The 23,293-nt window shown below is 36.6% G+C and overlaps 1 protein-coding gene across 3 annotated transcripts in view; it reads right to left on the reverse strand.

Annotated features, from left to right (window-relative positions):
- FYB1 (FYN binding protein 1) overlaps positions 1–23,293 on the reverse strand; it is a 170,529-nt gene that overhangs the window by 47,228 nt on the left and 100,008 nt on the right. For all 3 annotated transcript variants that reach the window (XM_081293860.1, XM_081293858.1, XM_081293859.1), the window contains exon 3: positions 23–179. In XM_081293860.1, the coding sequence (XP_081149986.1) occupies positions 23–179 (157 nt within the window). The remainder of the gene's footprint in view (positions 1–22; positions 180–23,293) is intronic.

Genomic DNA, 23,293 nt, shown 5'->3' on the forward strand with positions numbered 1-23,293 from the left:
GGCAAGATTATCTTTTGCTTACTTGAGGTCAAAGGAAGGTTTAATATTTCTGGGAGGTAGGTTTGGGACTGGTGGCTGTGCTGGGTGAGATGCTGGCAATGGTGGTTGGCTGGCTGGATGGGATGGTGGAGTTGGTGGCAGGGTAGTTGTTGAGTAAGATGGCTGACCTTTGCTGGTACCTAGAAAGCAAAGAATACAATATCATGAGTTAAGACAAATATTTAAAATATTTAAAAACTGGCCATTATTCCAAGTATGCAGAAATGAGAATCCTGAATATAGCCATGTCAGAAATGCATCCCAAGTTGAATGAGTGTTTTAAAGAACCTAATATTTTAATGGGACATGACATGACATTTTAGATGTTATATTTCAAAAGAAAATTTCTTAGAATCAATTCCCACTATTCGAAAAATTTCTCTTATCTTTTCTGAACTTATTTGGATGTATTTTTTTTGTGTGTGTGTGATTTTGTTTTGGATTTTGTGAACAACTCTGCATCAATTTTATACCACATTTTTCATGATGTTACAAATACAGGTTATTTTTCATTATTTTAGACCAAAGAGATTTAGTTTTTGGATCTGCTCTCTTAGGTAATACATTTTTGTTTTTGACAACCTCTTTAATAAGTTATGTTGTGCTTTAGGAGTAGTTTTTAAACATTAAGATCTATTAAATCATCTCACAAGTAAGTCATATACATTATATAAGTTATAATGTAAACATTAACAAAATTAAATAGATGTGTATCACCAAAAATACCATCACCTAGCAATAACTATTGAGTTACATACATTTTAGAATATTTTTATGAACATTTATGCTTTTCTGGGAGAGGAGCAAAATAGGAGACCATTTTTCTATTTTACTACCAGTTTTTACTCTGTTTCCTCAATATTAGTAAGTTTCTTTCCAGGTTAATATAATCACAATGTAATTTTTAAGAATTGTACAGTTTTTCTTTACATAGACACCATGATTAAAAATATAACTCTTCTTATTCATTCATGGAAACTAAAATGTCTGTCTCATAAAAGAATGGAATGATACAGTGATCACTAGCAGCTGAAAACGGCAGAAGGGAAAGGGAATGGAAAGAAGTTAGATCAAGCATGCAAAACACTGTGAGAAAAGAAAGCACTGAGAGATGAGAAATCAGTTCTGTTTTTCTCTACACAGTGCGGTAACTACTGATTACAACATTCTTATGATGTGTTTCAAAATAACTTCGAGAGTATGAAAGTTCCAAACACAGAAAAATAATTAATGTTTGAGGAGATGGAAGTACTTATTACCCTGATTTCATCCTTACACATTGTACATATGTAATGAATTATCATCCTTGTACATATAAACACATGCAAATTTTACATTTCAACTTAAAAAAAATCAACACAGGGCCCAAATATTTCATAGTTATATTATTTTTTTTCCTTTTTGCTGTAATAAAAAATTGGCTATCTTTGTACATCTCTTTAAATTTTTTTTTCTTTGGACAAATTTCCATAAGTAGAAATGCATGGTCAAAGATAATTTTTAAAGTATTTGAGACAAAATATCAAGTCATTTTCCAAACAAATATCAACAGAGAGCTTCATCAGTTAGTATATGAGGGCCTGTTATGTGTTTGTCAACCGTAGCATTATCATGTTTTGAACCTTTGACAATATACTAGGGAAAATATTTTTACCTTCTTGTTTTAATTTCATTTTTTACCAAAATGGCACAGGCTCAATAACTGGCAAGTCAATGCCAAATAACATATAACAAAAACAAAGTTTTGCTCTTCCTACTGGAGCTAATTTCTTTTGCATTTGTGTAACTCAACACTCTACTATTGCATGTTCTATTTGGTAGAGGTAGGTTTTCCCTCTCTTCTCCTCCTCCTTTCAATTAGCAAGCCATTACTCTTTTTGATGAAAACTGACTTCATTGTTTTCATTCTCATAATTTTGTAAATGTTAGTTTTTGCTGAGCCAAAGGGAATACTATGATTCCATTTTTTTTCTCATTCAACTTACTGTTTTCCTGGAATTAATAATTGCCACATTTTTATCATTTTCAATCGTTGCCTTTGGCATTCTTCCCATAATTCTCAATGGTCCTGTAAAGTGCCTCAGAATCATGTTTTGCAGAATTAAACCTGTCAGGTAATTTATCAGTTCCAGTGCATGGTGTCCCTGTCCACCGCTGTAATCTGACCTGGTTGCTTTTAAGTTCTACAGCAGAGCACTCACCCTAGAATTTCTCTTTGCCAGCATCATGGCTCTGCTGTACTAAGAGAAAGAGCTGCAATGAACACTGTGGAGCCAGATAACCTGAATTTAAACTGAGTCCACTACTTATTTTCTGGAAATAATGCCAATTATTGAGCATGTGCCATTTTGATAAAAAAATGAAGTTAAAACAAGAAGGTAAAAATATTTTCCATAGTAAAAAATGTGTCACCTCATAGAGTTCTGTGACGACTTATGATCTAACAAATGTAAAATACACAGAACAGGTTCTTGCAGATAATAATCTCAGTGTTTCCTTTTTCACTCGATAAATATTTAATGAAAGTCTACTGTGTGTCAAGCTGTATCTTACGTACTAGGAACACAGAAGAGATAAAACACAAAAATTATGCTTTTATGGATTTGAGGTGATAGACAACAAATAGATAAATAAAAGATGATATATATCATATACATTTTGGTGAAAAGTGCTATAATTGGTGTAAAGATTATCTAATGGTAAACTACTGGCATTTCTTTCCAACTCTTAATTCCATGACCTATGATAGACTGAACTTGGACATGGTAAGAGTGTTTATCTTGGGGGAAATTGGAAACACTGCAGATCTGGACTCATCTTTGTGTTGATTGTTTTTTTTTTTTTAATTTTTTTTATTGGTTGTTCAAAACATTACATAGTTCTTGATATATCATATTTCACACTTTGATTCAAGTGGGTTATGAACTCCCATTTTTACCCCATATACAGATTGCAGAGTCACATCAGTTACACTTCCACTGATTTACATATTGCCATACTAGTGTCTGTTGTATTCTTCTGCCTTTCCTATCCTCTACTCTCCCCCCTCCCCTTGTGTTGATTGTTAAGGTTGAGTACGTGATGGAGAAAATGCTGACAATGCAGATTAGATTTAAGTGTGTCATTTCTGTAGTGATTACATTGTGAATAATATAAAAATTGGGCAAGAATTTGGCAAAAATATTTACAGCTGATAGGTATTATCCCAGAGCACATATTACTGACAAATGAGTGAAGTTTTGATATATATATTTTTATTATCTCAAATTTGTTCACTTGTTAATATAAATGAAAATATCAATCAGCATTCAGGTTGGAGCTACACTCATTTATTAGTTGCAACCACAGATTAGCTACCAGATATAAGAATTGGGTATATGGAATTTTCAACAAAGAATGTTGCTTATTTTATTGTTATTTGATAATAATCGCTATACATTCTTACAGCAGTAACATTTATTACACCTATGTATACATACATCTCTCTCTCTCTCTCTCTCTCTCTCTCTCTCACACACACACACACACACACACACACACACAGTTTTTTCTGATAATGTGTTGTTAAATATTTGCCAGTGTACCTTTGCTGGCACCTATAAATTCCTAGGTTCTATTGGCTAAACAGTGAGTAGAATTACTTTTATTTTCTCTTTTGCTTTGATCCTCTTTCTCTTTGTTTTTCCTCCATTCACTTTATGATTTCTTTGGCTTTAAAATTATGCATGTTTTCTAGTTTCCCTAAATATGGACTTTGTTTCTTTTAGCTTCCTTGTTTTGGGGTGATTTTTTTTTTCGAGAAAAAAAGTAGTGCTATCTTAAAAAAATTTGTTTTAATTTTACATGCCTTTGAGCACTAATGTATTTTCTCCATGTTTCTAACCACATTTCTTTTAAAATACATTATCTATTTAAATCATGTGCCTATCTTTTAAATAGCATTTCCCTTTCCTTAGTGGTTCATAAACTCTCCTTTCTAAGGGTATTAATCTTTTTCTCATATGGATGAACAGAATACAATCTGGATGTTTTGTTTCCTGTTTTTGCCTGCTCATACATTAAGAAAAATAATAACCAATAAAAACTCTCTTAAAAGTCTTTGAAGAGAAAATAGGGATCTACCAGTTGGAATATATATAAGGGACATTCTCAAATTGCTTATTACCTGAGGATGCACTTGTATCCTAAAAATCCTATGGGACCTCTGTTGCATATGTAGTTTGTTGTTTAATGAAATGTCATTATGCAGCACGTGACTGTACTTAATTATTTGAAATGCTTCTTTTTTTCATAGAGTAAGCACCAAAAGTTTTAGTAAATTTGACAGAGAGAAGGCATCTCATTATTGTATTTTATAAATAATGTGGTTCAGTAGATTTAAGAAGAACACAAGCCTGTATGAATGGATGTTAATAAGTTATTTTCCAAATGAAAGAAAAATGTTTATTAGCCATCTGTGACCTACCTTTTCATGGAAAAGATTATGACAAGCAGGAGGGGTCACAATATGAGAGCACACTGGGACCTGGAGGTGAGAAGTTATAGACTTAGTTTGGAGAATGGTGAGTCCTTTGAACTGGCAACATTGGAAGTGCACTTACATGGAAACCTGTGGACTTTTCTGCCTTTACATAGGCTTATGAGATTTCTTGATGAGGCATCTGTGGTGGACCCTTGCTGTTCTGCTTATCTGGATCTATTCTCCTTCCCTTGGTTATGGTGATCTGAGCAACCCAGGAAGGGGTGTGATTACTTTTCTATTGGCCTTGGAATAAAAAGGTAGTTTTTGATTGTTGGCAGCCATCTTGCTACCACTAGGATGGGGCTTTCCTGAAAGTGGAGTGAAGTCAGAAGAGGGCAGGACTCAGAGATGAAGAGGGACTGGTGGGATTGGGAATATAAGCTATCTTTGAAATTTGTTAAAGATAATTTAAAAGACTTAATGAAACACTGAGCTAACTGTTTAAGTGTCCTGTTCCTCATCAAGTTTGAGTGAACACATGTTAAAGTCTTCCTGTGTTATACCGGTATGTACCACTGAAACATTTTGCTTTGCAAAATCTCTGGTCACTTTCAAATTCTACAAGGAATAAATTTGCATGTATACAAAATAATTCTAAGGAAAAGCATCTGAGTTTCTGGAGGAAAAAAATCTCCACATAGATAGACTTATCCTAAAGTAAAATGATTAACTATAAAATCTTCATGTGTACTTTATAATGCTTAATAAAACACAGTCCAAATTTGTGTACAATGTATCAAAATGTATTCTGTCTTGTGTGATTAATTAGAACAAAATAAAAAATAAAAAAAACACAATTAATAAAATAAAGATTCTCAAAAATTAAAATGTGGTTTTTTTCACATGAAAGGAAGAGGGATGATGAACTATAGAACAATAATGAGAAGTGAATAGAAACAATAAATATTTAGAAAAACATGAAGAGTAATGACATTAAATAACATCAATAAGTCACTTAATTTTAGCAGGGGACATATTTGGCATTTTACATATGTAATCTTATTTTTTCCTTATAACAACCCCAGGGGGTATATGTTATTACCTAGTATCCATTTGCTAGTTAGGAAAGCTCCAAGATTAGAGAGTTGGTAAGCAACAGAGTCAGTTTCTTATGATGTCTATGCCCCTTCTGCTATTTTCTGCTTCAGAAGTAATACAATGGAAATTATTGGTAAGTTCAAATAGACACATTACCAAACTTTCCTAAGATCTGGGTATAAGGCCAACTTTTTAATTTGTATCTTTCTTCTTAGTATGATTTTATAAGAGTGTTTTCAGTTTAATACAGGGTAGATCTGACTTTAGAGACTATAAAGTTCATATATATGGTATTTTGGATGCTAAATTTGTGGTGCTTCAGAATTTGACTTTGGAAACCAGGTAGCAGGAATATAGTCAGTCATGTAGGAGGTAGGAGGAAATGGATTCCCAGACATGATGACTGATGTGGGTTGGCTGGGAAAATACAAACCAACCCTGCAGAACAGGAATTGAGGAATTTGAAGTAAAGACAAAAACAAAAACAAACAAAAAAAGGGGGGGGGATTTAAAAGGTATGACTTAAGGGGAAAGAACAAGGAGTTTAGGTTTTTGATGTTTTCAAGACTCAGAGATGTGAAATTTGAGATAGAACACCTAATATTCTGATGTATAAATAGAACTTGTCCCCCAAATCTTGCAGAGATTGCTTATGGTTTTTAAAATACAGAAACTGGAAAAAACTATTTGGAATTCCTTCCTCCAAGAATGACAGGCTCACACGTAGATATAGATCCCTGTGGATGGTTCATATGGGTATTTTTGTTGTTGTTGTTGTTGTTGTTTAGTTATACATGGCACACTAGTCTCATAGATAGGATGACTCAGCAAATTGGATCAATCAGGTACATTTGCAACCCACTACCCACTCTCATCCGAGAGAAACGAAGGAACTCTGTGCTCTAGGCATTTTGAAAGAAGTTCATGTTTTTAAGAAGGAAATAATGGGCATTTTGCTAAAACATCAAAAGAGAACTTGAACCACTAATGTCAAAAAAAAAAAAAAAAAGAGAGAGATAGAGAGAGAATTGGCTGTGTCTGTAGGAGGGACCAGTTCGTACTGGTTATAGAAGAAATGAGGATTGGAATAAAGGGGAGAGAAATTGCAAAACCTTCTACCACACAAAAACAACTTTCAAGAATCTAGGAAGTTAACAAACTCCACTCCATATTTCCATCCCTTTTCATTTTGAAAGTTCAGAAGAAACCTTGCATAGGTCACGTGCCCCTGGTCAGGCATATCCATATGGGTGGAACCCCAGGTCCCTTTGCCAGGAGGAAATGAGGCCATCCATGAGTCACAGGGTGCCCAGGAGGTTATCTGGCCCTGCCCTGAATGGTGACTTCAGTCCACAGAAATACAGGATACCTTAAGTTGTGATATTTTTGTCTGGATCTAAAAATCCTATAAACAGAAAAACAGAATTGAAGGTAAGGAAAGAAGGAATGGGAAGAAAAGAGTAGAGATGCGTGGAGAAAACAACAGAAGGATAATAGTATATTCATAGGGAATGGAAATTGTACTATTTCACAAGCTTTGAATTTTAGATTTTTTTCTGCTAATCAAAATACTGGTTCTAGATATTATCACAATACTCTTGCAACAAAAGAGCTAGGAGGACTCAGGAATTCTACCTCATGGACTATGATTTTTGTGATGTTAGACTAAAAAGTCAGTTGTCTCCTTCATGTCCAGAGAGATCAAAGGAACATCTAGAGACCTACTTCTCAAGTTCCTTTATAATCTATTCCTTTACAAAAACCAAAGACATGCCACCATATTGCTCCCAGCTGCCACGAAAACCTGACTCTAAACTAGCCATTTTTATTTTGATACCATTGGGATGTCTTAGAATCGGACTGCACATTAGAAAACTCTGATTTTTGCTATCAGTTCCATCAACAGAGAGTTATTTATCTTTGGAAAATCAGTTACCCTCCATATAATTTATTTTCTCCATCTGTCAAATGGGAATAATGTGAACCCAAATACTTCACAAAGGATTAAATGAATTAATAAATGTGAAATTATCTTCAAAAGCCTAAAGCATTATGTAAACATAAAAGATGGTCACCCAAAGATAAGGAGTGGCACAAAGGTGGCACAAAATCATTTCTAGGTTATCCTGACTTAACAAATCTGAAAGTAATTTACATAATTTTCTCATTTTACTTATTGGGAAATTATAAAATATCTGCTCTAGAATTTAACTATTGAACTATATGGATTTTCTTCCTGTTTGGATGCGCAATGCTACTTGCCTAGCCAGCCCTAGAGAAGATAAAATTCTATATGCCAAGTTGCCAATTCAATAGTAAACTTGGCATATAGAATTTTATCTTCTCTGGGGCTGGCTAGGCAAGTAGCATTGTGCATCCAAACAGGAAGAAAATCCATATGACACTTCCAGATTCTGGATTGGGAAACTTTGCCCTAAGTATTTTGTAAAACAATGCAGGTGGACACTTAGTGGAAACTCTTACAGTTGTAGGATCATGCACGTCCATTCACACCTAGCTGAACTTAGCTTTCTCAAGACCAAGTCTGAGATCTTAATGCTTTTATGATCATGGCTGCTTCCAACCTCCCCACATTTTCAGACCCTATCCTTCTAACTTTACCTTCTATTTTGCTAAGAACGCGGGAGCCCTCCAACTGACCAGCCCCACTTGTTCTTTATTCTGACTTAAATTTTCCTTGGATCTTCTCTTCCTGATTTCCTTTGTTCCCAGTTCTCTGGGAAAATATCATTCCTACTTGCCAATATTAATAATGTTCTTGGTTCCCATCAGTGCCTGCTTCCTTACACAGTCTGCTCTATTAAAGAACTCTTGCACTGGCATCAAGGAGGAAACACCTGTTAGGCAACTACTGTGTGCTTTGAACTGTGTGCTTCATCTTCTTCCCAATCCCCCAGTACTGGGAGTTGGACCCAGGATGCTCCACCACCGAGCTACATCCTTAACCCCTTTTTAATTTTTTTTTTTTAATTTTTAGGAAAGCTTTCATCAAGTTGCTAAGCCTGGCCCTGAACTTGCGATCCTCTTGCCTTAGCCTCCTAAATTGCTGGGATTACAGGTGTATGTTACTGTACCTGGCATGGGCTGTAGCTTCATTTTTTAAGATGCACTTTCAGTAACCATAGTATGATGTACTGTACTGGAGAAAAATAACAGTGTTTCCTACCCTTATCCTCCTCTAGGGACCACTGGCATTGCTTCTACCCCTGACAGCCAAACTTCTTGATATGAAAGTCTATATTTGTCACTTCTGTATTGTCATTGGGTGGTCTCATGGCAGAGTGAAGCATGAAAAGATTCTGGGATAGAGAGGCTTGGATTTGAATTCAGACTCCACCACTTTTACATTAATCTTCTATTTTTTATTACTCAACATAGGGACTTTGATAAGTTGCTTTGCTCCCTCAAACTTCATTTTCTCATCTGTGAAATGATCAATAACCCACTTTGCAGAAGGACTTGACCCACTGTAGCTCTCAGTAAATGGTCCCATTTTTCTTAGTTACAACTTGATCAGCTGTGTCATTGACATATTGCTATCTATCCACCTTTGCTGTAAACAAAAACAAAAACAAAAACAAAAACAAAACCTTCAAAATACCTTTTCTCCAAACCAGTTATCCTCAATCCTGGTTCTTTTAGGAAATCTTAGAATTAAGAACAAGAAGTTTAATTCCAACTCCCTAAATCCAACCCCAATATGTACCAAAACAACTAAATATACTACTTTTATATTTTTTGAAAACTAAACATACCAGAAGTAATTTTCAGCCTGAGAATATGAACAGTTTGGTGGGAAGGATACTACTGGACAACCACTAGTTCACTTTTGGCCTCTACAGATTTCTCTGTTCTGGACATTGATATCAAGGGTATTATATGATATTTGTGGCAGTTTCTCTTTTCACTTAGTTCATTTTTGCAGTTCAATCATGTAGCAGATAGCAGTACTTTATTGTTTTCTATGGCTGAATTATATTCCATTGTGTGGATCTATCACATTTATTCATTCATTAGTTAATGTACCTGTGTTTCCAATTTGTATCTGTAGGAAAGAATACCTCTATGAACATTAATGTACAACACTTTTTTAAAATTTTTTTTAAGAGAGAGAGAAAGGGAGAGAATTTTAATATTTATTTTTTTAGTTTTTGGCGGACACAACATCTTTGTTTGTATGTGGTTCGGAGGATCGAACCCGGGCCACATCTCCAGCCCTAATGTACAACTCTTAATGTGGATATACGTTTTCATTTGTCTTGGTTATGTGCAAGAGGAGAACTTCTTTTTGTTTGATTTATTTTTAAATTAATTAATTTATTTTAATTAGGTATACATGACAGCAGAATGCATTTTTGATTCATTGTACACAATTGTAGCACAACTTTTCATTTCTCTGGTTGCACATGATGTAGCATCGCACCGTATGTGCAGTCATACAAGGACCTACAGTAATGATGTTCATCTCATTCCATTATCTCTCCTGTGAGAAAAACTTCTAAGTAACTCCATGGTTATAATTACAACCTTCTGAGGAATGACAGGTTGTTTCTTATTTTTTTTATATGTTTAGATTAGATAATTACAATTATAAAATTATTCTTGTGTTTATGTCTCTGATCATAATCATAAATATATCTATAGGATAAATTCATAGAAAGTGGAGTGGCAAAGTCAAAAGAACTGGGCATCATAACATCTTGATAGATAAATTTTTGGTAAATAAATGTTATTTAGTGAGATTTTACCAATTTATGTGAACTGGTACTTCTACCATACCATAGGAGGATATTATCTGTTTTGCCACTCCCTTACTAACATTGTATATTATAATATGTGCTAAAGGGTACAAAAAATGCTAAATAATATTGTGATTTAATTTGCATATTTATATGTGAGGCTGAGGAACTTTTCATATGCCCATAAGATATTATACTTGTGTAAGTGCATGTTTCCTTTATAAAGAATATTAGAAGTATAGTAACTTGTTTAGATAAGTTGCTGGGAATGATTATTGCCTCTTTTATGATTGGTATTTGATCTAGAATAGAATATTGTATATAATACAGGAATATAAATAGATATTGTTATGTATGCTAAAGTATTTTAAAAATTTTCAGAGAATTCACGGCACCCTTCAAGGATGAGGACTTGAAACTCCCAGGTCACTGACTTAGAAAACCTATTTTTACCAAATTCTTTTTTTGTCTGAATTCAAAGTATTTTGTTCTTATCTTCAAAGGATTTATAAACCATGGTGGATGGGAAATTTTGAAAACCAACTGAGTTGAAAACAAATCAAGTTAATGATATTAGTAAGAAAGCTTTTGCATTGAAAACTGGCTAAGAAAATTTTGGGCAGCCTAGAATAGTCTGTCAAAATGGAAAGAAAAGTAATACTGAAACATCAGTGTTTGCTTAGATAATCGAAGCAGAAACTAGGATGGAGGGAAAGAGGTTGAGATCAAAGCAAATCTGATGATCAATGAGAAGAAGATAAGTAAATAAAGGCTTTGATTGCCTGCTTAAACTGTATATCTCAGATCTAACTTTATCATGCAATGTCTCTGAATATTGTTTTTTGTTTTTGATTCTTAAAATTTTCCTCAATAAGTTTCTTGGCAGTTCAATTATGTGTAACCATGAAACATAAATTGCCTTTATAAATGATTTTTTTACACTCATAAAATAACATGAAATTCCAGTTAGACAATAATTTGCCAATAGATTGCTAACTTTTGAATTTTTCCCTTTTAAAAGGAATGTTAAATATTAAACACTTTATGTTTAACCTTTTAAGAATGCTGAATATTTAAATACTTCAAAAAGGAAAATAAATTCAGTATGTGACAAAAGTTCTTTTTCAGATGCTCAGACCTTTCAGGGTACCTCTTCTCTGCTCTAAAAAGATAAATATCTGGTCAGAAGACAATAACTGCACGCACTTTCTTTTAATGCTAAAAGTCATTTTAAAAGTATTCTCATAATGCATAACAGCAGAAAGAAAGCACTGAAACTCAAATTTTAGAACTCTCCTTGGATTAGCTGCTTTATTTGTTGAGGGAACAGTGACATGTTCTGGATAAATCAAAATGGAGAAATCCTTAGAGAACATTTTAAAAGTAATATCAACATAACCCAGAAATATGACATCTGTGAGCAGAGAGGGAGCAAACATTCATGTAGCAGAGACACTACCCCAGCCTCAAGGAGTAGGGGAAAGTGGAAGGCAGACTTCCCCAACAACTGTAAACTTGACTCTTGCAGGATCCAAACCAGACATATGCTTGTCCAGCATATTAGGGGTGCACACCTGTGGTGAACATGAGATTAATGCCCTGTCTCAATGGGGTGGCTACTACTGGGCTCCAGAGCATTGGAAAAATGTGAAGAATGTCCAGATTTAGCTATGATATCTTCCAATTTTTAAATGTTGACAACTACTAAACTAAATAAATGAGCCAAATATATGAATAAGAACTGTACACCCTGCAAGCACACCTTTGGGCTATTCAGGATCAGTATCTCTTATTGAAAATACCTGGGACCAGCAGTATTTTCAGATTTCAGAATATTCATTTATAGATAATGAAATATTTTGAGGACAGGACCCAAGTGTAAACATGAAATTCACTTATGTTTCATGTTCACCTTATTCACATAGACTGAAGGCAATTTCATACAATATTCTGAGTGCATCTTCATTTTGACTGTGACCGGTCACATGAAGTCAAGTGTGGAATTTTTGCTTGTGGTTTCTCATGGAGCTCAAAAAGTTTCAGATTTTGGAGCACTTGGAATATTGGATTCTCAGATTAGGATACTTAAATCAATACTTTGTATTAATCTATACAAGACACATTTTTTTTTTTAATGTGGTGCCGGGAATCCAACCTACTGCCTCATGTGTGCTAAGCAATCACTCTACCACTGAGCTACAACCCCAGCCCCACAAGACACAATTTCTAAACTTTTATTTTAAACTGATAGATATTGATTGTACTTATTTATGGGGTACAGTATAATATTTTGGTGCCTATATGCATTATATAATGATGAACTGAAGATATTTAGGTTATCTCTCATCTCAATCATTTCTTTGTGAGGAAAACATTCAGACTTCTCTGTTTTTTATTTATGAGATACAATATTTTAACTACAGTCACCCTTTTTGTGTAATAGCACCCCAGAGCTTATTCCTTCTATCCATCTGTGTCTTTTGTATCCATTAACCCATCTCTTCCCATCACCTGTGTTCCACATGTTCCTTAGCTTCTGGTAACCACTCTTCCATTCTCTACTTCAATGGGATTAGCTTTGACATATTTTTTTAAATAAAGAAAGAGGGAGCAAGGAGCTTTATATTAAATCAGAGACACGGCATCTGATTGAAGAAAAAGTTGGCTATGATCTACATACTGTGGGGTCGGGCCCCAAATTCCTCAACAGGACACCCATAGCGCAAGAGTTAACAACTAGAATCAACAAATGGGACTTACTCAAACTAAAAAGTTTTTTCTCAGCAAAAGAAACAATAAGAGAGATAAACAGGGAGCCTACATCCTGGGAACAAATCTTTACTCCACACACTTCAGATAGAGCCCTAATATCCAGAGTATACAAAGAACTCAAAAAATTAGACAATAAGATAACAAATAACCCAATCAACAAATGGGCCAAGGACCTGAACAGACACTTCTCAGAGGAGGACATACAATCAATCAATAAGTACATGAAAAAATGCTCACCATCGCTAGAAGTCAGAGAAATGCAAATCAAAACCACCCTAAGATACCATCTCACTCCAGTAAGATTGGCAGCCATTATGAAGTCCAACAACAACAAGTGCTGGAGAGGATGCGGGGAAAAGGGTACACTTGTTCATTGTTGGTGGGACTGCAAATTGGTGCAGCCAATTTGGAAAGCAGTATGGAGATTTCTTGGAAAGCTGGGAATGGAACCACCATTTGACCCAGCTATTCCCCTTCTCGGTCTATTCCCTAAAGACCTAATAAGAGCATGCTACAGGGACACTGCTACATCAATGTTCATAGCAGCACAATTCACGATAGCAAGATTGTGGAACCAACCTAGATGCCCTTCAATAGATGAATGGATAAAAAAATGTGGCATTTATACACAATGGAGTATTACTCTGCTTTAAAAAATGACAAAATCATAGAATTTGGAGGGAAATGGATGGCATTAGAGCAGACTATGCTAAGTGAAGCTAGCCAATCCTTAAAAAACAAATGCCAAATGACTGCTTTGATATAAGGGGAGTAACCAAGGTCAGGGTAGGGACGAAGAGCTTGAGAAGAAGATTAACATTAAACAGGGATGAGAGGTGGGAGGGAAAGGGAGTGAGAAGGGAAATCACATGGAAATGGAAGGTGATCCTCAGGGTTATACATAATTACATATAAGAGGAAAGGAGGGGTAAGAGAAAAATAATACAAGTGGAAGAAATGATTTACAGTAGAGGGGGTAGAGAGAGAAAAGGGGAGGGGAGGGGAGGGGAGGGGAAGGGGGATAGTAGAGAATAGGATAGACAGCAGAATACATCAGTCACTAGAATGGCAATATGTAAATCAATGGAAGTGTAACTGATGTGATATAGCAATCTGTATGCGGGGTAAAAATGGGAGTTCATAACCCACTTGAATCAAACTGTGAAATATGATATATTAAGAACTATGTAATGTTTTGAACTACCAACAATAAGAAAAAAAAAGAAAACACTTATTAAGGAAACTTGCCTGATCAGATTAGTTCATCCAGGAAGTCAGTCTTTTTCTGCTAAAAACTCAAATAAGTCTGATAGGGTTTTAAAGCCGACCACCAGGCCAGGCGAAGAGTCATGATGCACTGGGGAAAGGACCAGAATCACCAACAAAAGAAGGCAGAGCTTTCCTGACATGATGGAGCAAGTATTTTCAGCAAAACTCCAAAGGGAGATAGATAAAGTGAGCAGCGCCCACTGTACTGTAAGAGGCACACTGTGTAGACAGACTGAATGCAGAGAGGCTATTCAGTTCCAGTGCTGTCTGTAACAGACAATGACTATTGTAGTTCATGCTGTTTTGGAAGGGTCAACTGTATAGAAGAAAGGAAGACCCCTGAGTCAAAAGACAGCATAAAACCACAAGATTGCAAATCAATACTTAGAGAAGAGAAAGATAAAGAAGATACAACATGGGAGAGAAAACATAAAAGCTAGACAGAACAGGATGATTCAGTGGAAAGAGCACAAGTTTTGAAATCAGATGATCTGGTGGATGACCAAGGTCCTATTGGAGGTCAGTCTCTCTCCTTCCCTTCTTTTCTTTAAAAACAAAACCAACCAACCAACCAAACAAACAAACAAAAAATAGGGTAAGTATTTTTATTGCACAAAAAACATAGGACTCATTTCTGGAATGAGCTTTACAATATTGATAAAGTAGACTGCATGACCTCTCCTTGCCCCTTGTCTTCCCCTCAGAGAGGCAACCATTGCTACCTTCACGGACATTTTTCTATGTATTTTATAACCTGTGTATGTATGTATAGATATACCTGATTTTTTTTTAAAGTACAGAACTCTGTGTATGGAACACTGTGTGGTGTATATTGGGCCTCTCTCATTCTTGGTAACTGTGCCGGAGTATTCAGTGATGGGGATATTTTGTGGTATTTTGAGCCTTCCCTCCATTGACTACTAGCAATGCTACAGTGAGTATCCACTTATAGGCCTCTCTGTATAAATGTGGAGGTAGTTTTACAGAACAGACATCTAAAAGTAGAATTGCTGAGATGAGGGATTTGCATATTTTATATTCCTTTAGTTTCTTTCAAAATGTCCTCCAGTGAAGTTTCTGCAGTGTAGACTTGCTAAAGACCTGTCTCCTGATGTTCTTTCTCTCACAGGACATTTTAAATCATTTTTTCAATTTCAACAACCTAATCATTTAACCTTTCTAAGCGTCATTTCAATCTGTAAAATGACAAAAATCCTACTCTACAATCATGGTATGACGATCACATTAGTTACAACAGTGCCCATCAGAAGCTCACAATGTACATGATTTTCCTTCTCTTGATACAGACTCTTCAGGGAACGAAAACTTAGTCAAACTAGATGTGAATTTGCTCATTTTCTTATGATACGAATAAACCAGAGCAATTAGTAGAATATGTTTAAATGTCGAGTAAACCTATTTTTTGTTGTTGTTGTTGTTGTTGTTTATGAATCCTTATTCACATCTTCTTTTTGATTGAGGCTCCATTAGCAGGGAAATTTGAATTCAGCATTGCTGTCGTATCATTTCATGCTGTAGCCCAACCCTCTCACTATTTCTTTTTTTCAAATACTTTGAAATCTTTGTTTTTATAGTTCACCGTGATGGTGTTTGGCCTTTACTTGTTCTTATTTTATAAACCTGAGACAATTAAAGATGTACTTTAATGACAATATAAATGTATGTTTTTATTAAATTTTTTTTTTAGATTTTTTACTGGAATGAAAGCACAACTCAAAATTTTGTGTAGAAAATTTGGAGATCACTGAGAAGTTTCAAAGAACTTAGGTTAAAATAAACTTTGCCTACAGCTCACTCAAGTTTATCAACTGCACATAAAGATATGGCCACCTCATTCAACTCATCTCAATACTTTAGTTAGTGACTCTAACCTCGAATGTCAAATAAGACCTAGTTTCACAGTTTCTAAGTTAAATTCTTAAATCTTGCCATTGTATCATAAAAATTAAAGTGAAAATCATGGTCATATGATGCCACATACCATTGGACATCTAATCTCATGTGAAGTCAAAACGTTAACAGTCAATTGGTGAAAGTAACACATAGTAAGTATTTAATAATCATTTATATTAATTCCTCTTGTTTTTCTTGTTCTTTATTTCCACTCCATGGAGAAATTCTTATCAATGCTACCTCTGAAACACATTCCAAATTCATCCACTTCTTTCCTCTCCACTTTACCACTCTGGGCCAAACCCCATCATTTCTTACCTTGACTATTACAATAGCCTTCTAACCAGGCTTCTGGCTTCATTCTTATTTGCCTACATTTTATGCTCCATACAGCAAAGAGGGCCCTAAAATGCAAACCAATGGTAACACTCCCTTTCACGATGCCTCCAATTTCAATGGCTTCCTATAACAAATTTCAAACTATGACCTTGGAGATCTGTGCAATGTGGTAGTTGGCTACTGTTCTAGTCTCCTCTTAAATCATTCCTCCTTCATCTAGGGTATTCCACTCACCCAGGGTCTTTCTGTCTCTTTATAATGATTGAATTTTGCTGAGCCGTGTTGTATTCGTTGCTCTCTGTTGGAACATTCCTCTCCCACATCATTGTATCATTGGACCCTCTTACCATTTATGTGTCTGATTAAATACCTTCCGGGAGAGGTCTTTGCTCACTAGGACGATCTAACCTAAACTAGGTTTACCTCCATCTGCCATCTCCTCAGTCACTTGATTGCATTATTCTGATTGTTTTGTCTTTATATTGTTAGCAGTATTCAGCATTCCCTGAATCTGCTTATTCATTTACCTTTATACTATCTGCTCTTCCAACTAGACTGTAAGCTCTCTTAGACTAAAACCACTCATGTTATTCTCATTGCTGTATTCCCAGGCATAAAAACATAGTAGTGACTCACTAATATTTGTTGAACGGATACATGAATAAATAAATGGTCTTCTAGTAGAAAGAATATGAGGGGTCAAACCCTCTTGGGGACTGCTACTCTCCAAACAACAAAGATTGAATGATAATAAATATTAGGTAGATTATTGAAGCTAAATCTATGGAAAGAATTTGCAAAATTTGTGGTAAGTAAAAATCACTTAGGTACATATTTAATGAAGAGATTTTAACAACCCATCCTCAGAGATTCTGGTTCAGATGCTCTTGGATGAGGCTCAGCAGTCTGTGTTCTTGCTTAAAATCCCAGGGAGATCTTGTGTGTTGTGACCTAGGGACCACACTGTGAGAAACATTGAATCTGTCCTGTTCTTTTTAATGAAATGGTGAATGTTAAGCCAACTAGTAGTGACATTACTAACTTTGGTAAAGGTTTAGATTAAGGTATAAATACATGTTTTACGTACACTACTTAAAATTATTAAAAATTATCTTGAGACAGCATTTTCCATTTTATTCTTTAATTGTATAGGACTGTCATTTTTAAATTGTAGACCCAATATTGACAGCATCAGTGATGCCTGAGAACTTGTTAGAGATGCAAATTCTCAGGCCTCATCTCAGACCCACTGAATTGCAAACCTTGGGAGGAGTCAGCAATCTTTGCTTTGACAGGCTCTCTTGGTGATTCTGATGCATGTACCAAAGTTTGAGAACCTCTTCTGTAGAATAAATGATGGGAACCTGTTGTCTTATTCAAAGATGTGTGCAAATATGTATAAAGCTGTGGAGAGATAAGTAACTTTGAGAAATCTTTGCCCTACTTAAGTGTGTAACTTGTTGTCGAAATGTTCTGTTACCTGTCTCTTCAGTTTTGAAAACAACTTATTTTCAACCTCAAAAATATGGTATCAACTACTTTCTGACACTTTCTGTTAGGACGTCATCCTCTGAGAATCCCTTCTGGTCATCACTTGCCCTTTCTGCATCTATGAGCCATCCCCAGTTGAAGTAGGAGAACTTGGGGACTATGAGGTGGGAATGTCCCACTAGGATACCACAGCCCCACCCCACTGGTAATTGGATGGGTGAAGAAGGGAGATGAAGTCAAAGGGGAAGATCAGAAAATGACTTTGTGACATGGTGGATTCAAAGACTGGGGAAGAGAAGACCAAGTGTCACGGCGTTCATGTAGACGTGCCTTTTGTATGTAGAAGGGGAACAGAACCAGGCAGAGTGGGATTGCTTCATGAAGCAGAATCACTTTTTGACCACCTACCCTGTATCATTTAAGAAACAAAAGACTGGAAGATGGCCGCTGCGTACGGGGGTTGCTGAAGTGCGGAGCCTGGTGCTCAGAGCAGCAGCTTTAATCGAGACTTCGCGCAGCTTGTTAGAGCTCCTTTCACCATTAATCTGCAGTGGACCACCCGGCCAAGCAGCAGAAAAAACAAAGAGATTGAAAAAGAGACACTTGGCTCCCGGACGCTTTCCTGCTCAGAGCCGTGGGCGCTTTGCGCCCATCTGCTTCCTCTTTCACTTCGCTCCCGGCAGAGAAGCTGAATGGGTAATCAGCAGTGAATTGTAAGTACCTGAGGCAAAGAAAGCTCAGTACACCCCGCCCTTTTTTTTTTTTTTTTTTGAATATTGTCTATACAGGGAGAGTTAGTGGATTGAAATTGTTGGCTGGGCTGGGGTTTCGGGGCTGAAAATCCACTCCGCGGGAGCCACCATTTGCTTTCGGCATGCTGTCTTGATGGCCCTGTCTACACGGTCCAGCTGCCGCATCTAGAGACTGGAACTGGGCTGCGTGCCGAGCCCTGTCCTCCGAAGGCTGGACCACGGCCTCAAGTGCCTCGGTCGCCTGTTCCCTGCTGCACCTTGGGGCAGAGCCTGCTCTGGGGTCGTTCGGCATCCCCCTGCGAGGGGACCCGTGCTACGGAGGAGGGGGCTGGAGAGGCGCGGCAACAGCCGCTTGGGCCCTGGGTGCTAGGTACTGGGCCGAGGAGCAGCAGAGGCTGCGGCGGCGCTGCTAAGATCGCGGACAAGTGCGGCGCCCAAGAGCGCGGCCCAGAGGTGGAGGCGACGGCAGCAGGGTTTCAGTTCTAGAAAACTGGACTGGAAACAGAAGCAGCAGTTTGTATAACCCCAAGATCTTGCTTATGCCAGGAAACTGTAAGGGTAACATGAATATCATTGAGGAGGTCTAACATGGCGGCAGGCGCGGAGAGATCAAGTCTCTGACCTCTTCAACTGCGAGGGCATAGGGAGCTGTAAATTATCTAAAGCCTATTTGCTCAGGATCACTAGGCAATGCTGAGCTGACGTGGAGCTAGGGCGTACACTTTGGGCCCCTCAGAAAACACACACTGAGCACGAATCTGCTGCATTTAAGCCCCGGATCGCCTGCTTCTCGTGACTCAGCACTAACGATCCTGCTGAAATAACTAGTCGGCCCACCTGATCTCACAGAGGTAAAAGCCAACTGAGCACCATAGCCAGACCCAGGGAATCAGGAGTGACGTGGGACTAGCGGCACAGAACCTCCGGCTATCGCTCCCACCAGGGCTGACAACAGAGGTCCCTTGCACCAGCTACCAGGGGAGTTGCTACCTGAGGGCAAACAAATTCACTGGGGGTCCTCAGCCCCAAGCCCTACAAACTTAGGGTCCGAGGGAGGCAAACAGAAAGGGTGTGCCCAGGCATCCGTGAAAACAGGGCTCCCAGGAGCAGCAGACCCGGCGTGTAGCCAGTAATGTGGTAAGCGTCACAGGTGAGTGGGGCCTGGATTGAGGAACCACAAGAGAAGGACCTAGGCACTCAGGACTGGAGACCCGCACAGTCTGGGAAGAAGAGCTGAGGCACAGTGATTGGTTCCCACCTATCACGAGGAGAAGCCTGGCCCAGTGGGCATAGCTCCACTAACTGGAAGAGAAATTAATCGAGCTCTATGACTGCATTTATTATTATTAATGATTTTTTTTAATGATTATTATTAGTATTTTTTATTTTTTTTTATTCTCACTTTTTGTAGTTGATGTTGTTGTTGTTCTTTAACTTTCTTATTAATGGTTTCAATTTTTTTAATTCTTTTTATTCTATTATTATTATTACTATTTTTTAAACTTCAATTTCCATTTTTTATTATCATTATAACTTTTTTGTTTGTTTTAAATTTTTATTTTTTCGTTTTTTCTTTCTTTCTTTTCACTTTTTTCTTTTGTCTTTCATTTCTTTTCAATTTTCTTATTCCCCCTCTCTTGAATTCTACCTGCCTACACTCACTCTCTTTAGTCACTTCTTCTCTTCCCTTCTAATACCTCTCCTCCCAAGCATCAAATAAATTTATAAGAGTAAATAGTAACTCAGCAGTCAAACAGAACAAGAAGTATCATGAGCATAAAAAAGCAAGGAAGAAAAGGAGTACAAACAATGAAAGACAGCCTAAATATTCAGGAGGACCTGGAGTCATCAGAAAAATGGCCATATAAAGAACTCAAGGAACACCTTAGACAGATGGAAAGGAACCTTAAAGATCACATTGAAAATGAATTACATAAACAGATAAAAGAAGAAGTTAAGCATCTTTATCAGGAGATAGAGATTATAAAAAAAAATCAAACAATAATTCTAGAAATGAAGGAAACGATAAACCAAATTAAAAACTCAATCGAGAGTATCACTAACAGAGTGGAGCAAGTAGAAGCCAGAACGTCAGATAATGAAGACAAAATATATCATCTTGAAAAGAGTCTAGCCAACTCAGATAGACTGGTAGAGGAAGGCACAGAGATTCATGCCAAGGGAATGAGTAACTTGCTGAAGGAAATAATTACAGAAAACTTTCCAGAAATAAAAAAGGAAACAGATATACAAATTGTAGATGCATACAGGACACCGAGCACACAAAATCACAGTAGACCAATGCCAAGACGCATTGTTATGAAGCTATCCAATATACAGAACAAAGAGAAAATATTAACAACTACAAGAGAAAAGAGGCAGATTACATTTAGGGGTAAACCAATAAGGTTGACAACGGATTTTTCATCACAGACGCTGAAAGCGAGAAGATCCTGGAACAACGTATTTCAAACACTGAAAGACAATGGATGCCAACCAAGAATTCTGTATCCAGCAAAATTAAGCTTCAGATACGACAACGAAATAAAAATCTTTCATGATAAACAAAAGCTAAAAGAATTTGTAGCCAGAAAACCAGCATTGCAAAGCGTCTTGAGCAAAACTCTACACGAGGAAGAAATGGAAAACGATAACCAAAGCCATCAGCAGGAAGTGCCTCGGTAAAGACAGAGGACGGGGGAAAGCTAATCATGGAGAAACAAACTAAATTAGGAAAAAAAAAGAGTTAAATAATCAAACATGGCAGGAAGTACAAACCATATATCAATAGTAACTCTAAACGTTAATGGCTTAAACTCTTCAAAAAAGCGACATAGGCTGGTAACATGGATTAAAAAAACAAATCCAACAATATGCTGCCTCCAGGAGACACATCTGATTGGAAAAGACATACACAGGCTCAAGGTAAAAGGTTGGGAAAAAATATACCACGCACATGCTCCTCGTAAGCAAGCAGGGGTGGCCATTCTCATATCGAATAAAATTGACTTCAAGACTAAGTTAATCAAAAGGGATAAGGAAGGACATTATATACTGTTAAAAGGAACCATTCACCAACAAGACATAACAATTATCAATATTTATGCACCAAATAATGGCGCTGCGACGTTCATAAATCAAACTCTCCTCAAGTTCAAGAATCAAATAGACCACAACACAATAATCATGGGTGACTTCAACAAACCTCTCTCACCATTGGACAGATCCTCCAAACAAAAGTTGAATAAAGAAACTATTGACCTCAATATCACAATCAATAACCTAGACTTAACTGACATATATAGAATATATCAACCATCATCAAGTGGATATACTTTTTTCTCAGCAGCACATGGAACCTTCTCAAAAATAGATCATATATTATGCCATAGGGCAACCCTCAGTAAATATAAAGGAGTAGAGATAATACCATGCACTTTATCAGATCATAATGGAATGAAACTGGAAATCAATGATTAAAGAAGGAAGGAAAAATCCTACATCACATGGACAATGAACAATACGTTACTGAATGATCAATGGGTTACAGAAGACATAAAGGAGGAAATAAAAAAATTCTTAGAGATAAATGAAAATACAGACACAACATATCGGAATCTATGGGACACAATGAAAGCAGTTTTAAGAGGGAAATTCATCGCCTGGAGGTCATTCCTCGAAAAAAGGAAAAACCAACAAATAAATGAGCTCACACTTCATCTCAAAGCCCTAGAAAAGGAAAATCAAAACAATAGCAAATGTAGCAGAAGGCAAGAATTAATTAAAATCAGAGCAGAAATCAATGAAATTGAAACAAAAGAAACTATTGAAAAAATTAACAAAACAAAAAGTTGGTTCTTTGAAAAAATAAATAAGATCGACAGACCTTTAGCCATGCTAACGAAGAGAAGAAGAGAGAGAACTCAAATTTCTAACATACGGGATGAAAAAGGCAATATTACAACAGACGCTTCAGAAATACAGAAAACAATTAGAAATTATTTTGAAAACCTATATTCCAATAAAATAGAAGATAGTGAAGACATCGATAAATTCCTTAAGTCATATGATTTGCCCAGACTGAGTCAGGAGGAAACTCACAACTTAAACAGACCAATATCAATAGATGAAATAGAAGAAGCAATCAAAAGACTTCCAACCAAGAAAAGCCCAGTTCCAGATGGGTATACAGTGGAGTTCTATAAAACCTTTAAAGAAGAATTAATACCAATACTTTTCAAGTTATTTCAGGAAATAGAAAAAGAGGGAGCTCTTCCAAATTCATTCTATGAGGCCAACATCACCTTGATTCCGAAACCAGACAAAGACACCTCAAAGAAAGAAAACTACAGACCAATATCTCTAATGAACCTAGATGCAAAAATCCTCAATAAAAT

This window comes from Spermophilus citellus, assembly GCF_964194105.1.
Source record: "Spermophilus citellus genome assembly, chromosome: 1".
NCBI lineage: Eukaryota > Metazoa > Chordata > Mammalia > Rodentia > Sciuridae > Spermophilus > Spermophilus citellus.